Raw genomic sequence first — 5,293 nt, 5'->3', positions numbered from 1 at the left:
AGCAGGAATAAAGCTAGAAATAAAAGAAATAAACAATAATAGCTCGCCTATGCTGGAACTACAATTCACAGTTTATTGTCGCTCACTTTAGCCATCGAGTAAAATATCAATTAGCCCTGTTATCTACAATTTTCCGAGATGGTTGTTGAAAAGCAGCATGGCGTCGAAACTTTCCACATACGAGAAAATGGCTTACAAGTCTCCATTTGTTCAAACTGTATATCTTCCAAAATAATAATAAAATTCCCTCCAATTATTCCATTTCGAGCAGAGTAACACATAGCAAAATACCTTCCCTATAGCGTATAACGTGGCGGACAGAAATCCCGTAGCAGCCACAATCTAAACGCAAGCCAAAAGATACTGCATTGTAGAAGATATAGTTTACAACACCAAGAGTATGCATCTCAATACCGCATAACCTCGCTATAACATAAAATCCCACCACCAATAATAAAAAAAAAAAAAAAACTAATTCCAGTGATGATTCATGCATGTGAGTAGAAAAGGGTCATAATTCTCCTGAAACAAGATCCGATGAAGCTAGATTATTTAGGTTTTTATTCAAAAAACATGATCCAGAGACATCCAAACCACCTATCTCCACGCCCAGGCCTTGGAGACCAGAGACCAAAACGTTCGAGGCAAAGAGCCGCCTCATGGTTTCCCTCCCGTAGACAGCGAGCTGCCGGCTGTGCAGATCTTCATCTATCTCTACTTGCATCTTCCCGTTCGCCGCCGAAAAGTCCATCGCTTTCGGTGGCCTGTGGTTGTTCTCCGTTGCCACCTCAGCAGACGATGATGAGGTCACGCAACCCTCTCCCTTTGGCTTCTTCGGCACTCCTTCTCTCACGGCACCGTCTTTTTCTATCACAGCTCCGCAGGTTCTCTTACTGGGAAGCATATATAGCTACTGAAAACCTCCTCCAAATCAGAAACAAATATCATAACCCTAAGCCTAAACCTGATCGGATCGGCGATGAGAGTGAGGTGGAAATGAGCAAGAAGAAGAGGAAAGAAAAGGTGTGGTTTTGTTCGTGTGGAGGCCAAGCTCTGGTTTCTGCTGGGTTTCCAGGACAGGAGATGCTGCAAACAAAAAGTTTGACAGTGTGAGACGGTAGGTTGCTGTGGCCGCCTCTTCTGCCCTTGGATGGGAGTCAATAGTACTGATTACTGACTTGCCTCCATTCAGCCGTTGTATATATAGCTTAAAGCCAACAATGAACTTGATGAACATTACTGTTATCACGGTGGAGACCAACCGCATTTTCTTGGATTGGATGTTAGATGTAGAAATACGTATCGGAATGTATGAATGTATGTAAATGATTAGAGTCAGATTTTCACATATTTTAAACTCAATTTTTTTTGGGTTCAAAATTTTCATATCACATTAAAAATATTATTATTTTAATTTTTCAAAAAATGAAATACACACATTCATGCATACATGTAAATATTGAAGTTTATAAGTTAAATATGTTTATAAGTTAAATATGTAAGTCCATAGAAATTGAGTGCATGTATCTAAATCTTCCTTATTATTATTACATATTAATGTGGCTTGCATGAGTGTGATATATTTTGATAGATTTTTTTGTAGGAAATATAAAATGCAATGCATATTATCCTCTTATGATTTATTTTGTTTTTTTAAAAATTGATTCACATTGGCAAAATGCAGTTATCTCCCCCAAAAATTATAATTTTGCTTTTACAACCTAGATATTATTCAATTGTTATTTTCCTTACCAGCAAAATTGGAATGTATTATGATTCTTCAAGATTTTCAATTTCTAAATTAATTTTGAGAATTATATCACTCACAAAAATTACAAATAGAATAAATTATATTTCAAATTTTAGATTTTTTATGCTTGATATTAATTTAGATATATTAATGTATTTTAATTAAAATAATTAAAATCAATAAAAGATTTGTTAAATACATGAGGATTAATAATTTTATTTATTTTATAGTTGAAGACAAGAGTAAAATTAGATGCATCATAAATTGGATCATTATTCATGTGGGTGAAAGAGGCAGTGTCATCACTAAGCTTGATAGTTTAATAAGATAAAAAATATTTAGCTAAAATTTCTAGGCCATGTAATTCTAACTAATTATGGTTCTCGTAATAATGAGTTAAGTTATGTCTTAGTCTTGTCTCTAAGAGAAAATAGAAATAACTTTTGTCTAACAGTATCATTGGAGATGTCATTATCCCTATAATATTGCATAAAATAAAGGCATCAAAATGAGCTAAAATGAATCTAAATTGAGTAGCTAATTGTATCGTAAATAAATTGAGTATGAATGAATAAAACCTAATAGAAATGGCAGACAAATTTGAATCAATTCAAATTCATCCATTATCAACTAAGTTGAAATTATTCACACCATTTTCATTATGAAAAAGCCTATAGAGAGAAAAGGTGAGACGATCATAAAGTAAAAAAAGAAATTAGTTTTAAACTTACATATTATATCCACATGATTCTTTTTAACTAGACTTTTATAGCCATTGACATGAATATCATCATAGAAATCAAGCACATTCCAAGCAAAAATATTTAGAAATAAAATAAATTAATTAAAATGAAAATAACTCATTTTCTTCTTTCTTTTCTTTCCTTTAGAAGAGGACAAAATAGAAGAAAAAAGAGCAGTAGAAGCAACAGAGAAGAGGTTGTTGGCATCACTGACAAATATTAGGGGTTCCCTTTGAACATCAATGTGAACATTAGTAGATGATTCCACGTTATGAGTAGAGAAGGAGTAAAAATTATTAATATCTGGAGCAATTTTAGTAGGTTAGGTTGAGTATAGGAAGAAAATGGAGGCATATCACCAATATTGTGATAAGGGTCTTACTTTTACTTTTAGAAAACAATTAATTAGACTAAGATTTATTCAATTCCTCCCATGAATAGGGACAAAAATAAAAGGGTTTATAATTTGGAGATTTTGAGCATAAATAAGGATCATGTCGATATTGCCACAAAGTTTACATAGGTTATACTTCTGCTCATAGATAACTGAAATCATAATATCTTGGCTCTTAACTAAAATAATAATGAAATCTGAAAGAGAAGAATGAACATTAATTTGAATATTAAACTTAAAATAGTTAAAACAGTTTCCTTTGGTTGTAAAAGTATCAACAACTAAAGGAACACCAATACTACTAGCTATTTAAGAAATCCTTTTTTTATAACAACAACATAAGGGCATATTCAAAAGTTTAATACAAACAGGCACCTCACAATAATCGTCCTTCACCAGCTTGAAGTCAAAGTCCATTTCTTAAAGTTAAAAAGACTCTTGTTCAAAATCATTTCATAATCTTCAACATAGTTAAACTTGAAAGAAAAAAAAATGTATGGTAAAATGAGATTAAGATTATCTCAAAATTTTTATATATTGTCAATAGCTTGCAAAAAATTACCATAAAAGGGACTTTGACCCAATTTGTGACCCACAAAAACTAAATTCCTTTGTCTCAAACCTTCTTCAATTTCTTCATTCGAAAAAAAAATCTTCTCACCTAAAGGAGGAATGAAAGAGAGGGAGAAATTAGTGGGAATAGGAATCTAAGAAGAAACTAGAATTTTCTAATTAAGCTTTGACTGAAGACCGATGATAGAAATGTTAGAAGAAGGGAAAGGGGAAAAGGAAGAGAGATCAATGTGAAATCAATGAGGCAAAGGCTTTAACCCACGCAAACAGATCAGAAGAGAAGGGATTTAAAGACCACTAGGGTTTTCAAAAGTAGAAGGAGGAGGGACAATAGTGTTGACCTCATTTTTGTATGAGTTATATCTTATTGTGTCCTCTCTCTCTCTAGAACTTAGGATCTAGCATTATGATTTTCTTAGTGGATATCCTAGTGGGCTAATGAAAGAAACAACACCAAGGTAAATTCAAACTTATCTTCACTCATTGTGGTTCAATATGCTTGACTCAAAACCCTTAGCATTGGTTGATTTTTTAGAATCAAGTCATTTGAGACTTGAGTTGAGTTTCTATAAGATTGAAAGTGCCTTAAGTGAACCTTTAATCCTAGAGTCTTAGGTCCTCTTTTTGTTTCTCACTTTGCACTTGTTCTTCACAAACACTTAGATAACACTTTCATATGTTCAGTGAGAGCTCATATGGTATGAGGTTCACCTTGACCTAAGATAATGTTTATCTCTTAAAAAATTATCAAATTGAAAATTTAAATTAATTAAAATAGAAACTTCAAACTTTAATCATAAATTAAAATTAAACAATTAAAATCATCAAAACTGAAATAAAAAAAATCATTAAAATTCTCAAATTTACTCAAAATTAAAATTGATAAAGTTAAAATTCACTCAATCAAGGATGGGCAATTTTCATTCAGGATTTAGTAAATTCAAATTTACAAAATTTACTAAATCTTATTTAACTTAAAATAAATCCATTGCCAGACAGCTCCTTAGTTATGTATGCTCTTACTAGACATTTACAAGAGAATGTACCTGGTGTATAGTTTTCATCGGTGATATCCTTATTGTGAATATGACTATGAAAGAGTTTAAGAAAAAACTTAAATTATGGAGGTCAACATTTGAATCTAAAGGCCTTCGTTTGAGTAGATCTAGAACTGAATAAATGAAATGTAATTTTAGCAAGAGTAGCTCTAGTGGTAGAGTTGTAACTACGGGTGATCAAATCATTAAAAGGTGCAAATGTTTTAGATATCTCGCATCTCTTATTCAAAGTAATGGTGACATAGATGGGGGTGTTATTAATAGAATTCATATTGGTTGGATGAAGTAGTGAATGCATCTGACCTATTGTGTGATAGAAAATACTGCTTAGACTTGAAGGAAAGTTTTATAAGATGGTTGTGAGGCCTGCAATGCTCTATGTCACAAGATGTTGGCCTTTAAAAGAGAAGAATAAAATAAATTTAAGTGTTGTTGAGATGAGAATGCTTAGAAAGTTGAGTCGTACATGAAACTCGGATTGAAATAAACATGTCGAGCTACATGCCAAAATTTTGGATCGAATTTATTTGGAACCTACATCATCTCATCTCGAAGTCGGACAATTTATCATCTTAGTAATATTAGTTATGTTGAAGATCATTAATCGGTCGAACATTTACTCGCAATCCATTAGAATGACTCCCTCTAATAGGGTGTGTCATTATTGCTACACCAGCCCTCTCACAAATATATTTGTTTCATATTTTATCTCTAAGTGAAAAGTCACAGATAATATTAGAGATTAAATATGAAAAAATATTTATCGATTATAGAT

The 5,293-nt window shown here is 32.1% G+C and overlaps 1 protein-coding gene across 1 annotated transcript in view; it reads right to left on the bottom strand.

Annotated features, from left to right (window-relative positions):
- LOC110026557 (ubiquitin-activating enzyme E1 1-like) overlaps nucleotides 1–1,178 on the bottom strand; it is a 28,506-nt gene extending 27,328 nt beyond the window's left edge. Inside the window, exons 1-2 of the mRNA XM_020727536.1 lie at nucleotides 517–1,178; nucleotides 292–363 (exon numbers count right to left, since the gene is read on the bottom strand). Coding sequence (XP_020583195.1) covers nucleotides 292–363; nucleotides 517–904 — 460 coding nt within the window. The 5' untranslated portion in view covers nucleotides 905–1,178. The remainder of the gene's footprint in view (nucleotides 1–291; nucleotides 364–516) is intronic.
- Between the last annotated feature and the right edge of the window lie 4,115 nt (nucleotides 1,179–5,293).

This window comes from Phalaenopsis equestris, unplaced genomic scaffold, assembly GCF_001263595.1.
Source record: "Phalaenopsis equestris unplaced genomic scaffold, ASM126359v1 Scaffold000378, whole genome shotgun sequence".
NCBI lineage: Eukaryota > Viridiplantae > Streptophyta > Magnoliopsida > Asparagales > Orchidaceae > Phalaenopsis > Phalaenopsis equestris.
The sequence above is the reverse complement of the archived record's forward strand: the minus strand, read 5'-3'. Positions and strand labels throughout refer to the sequence as shown.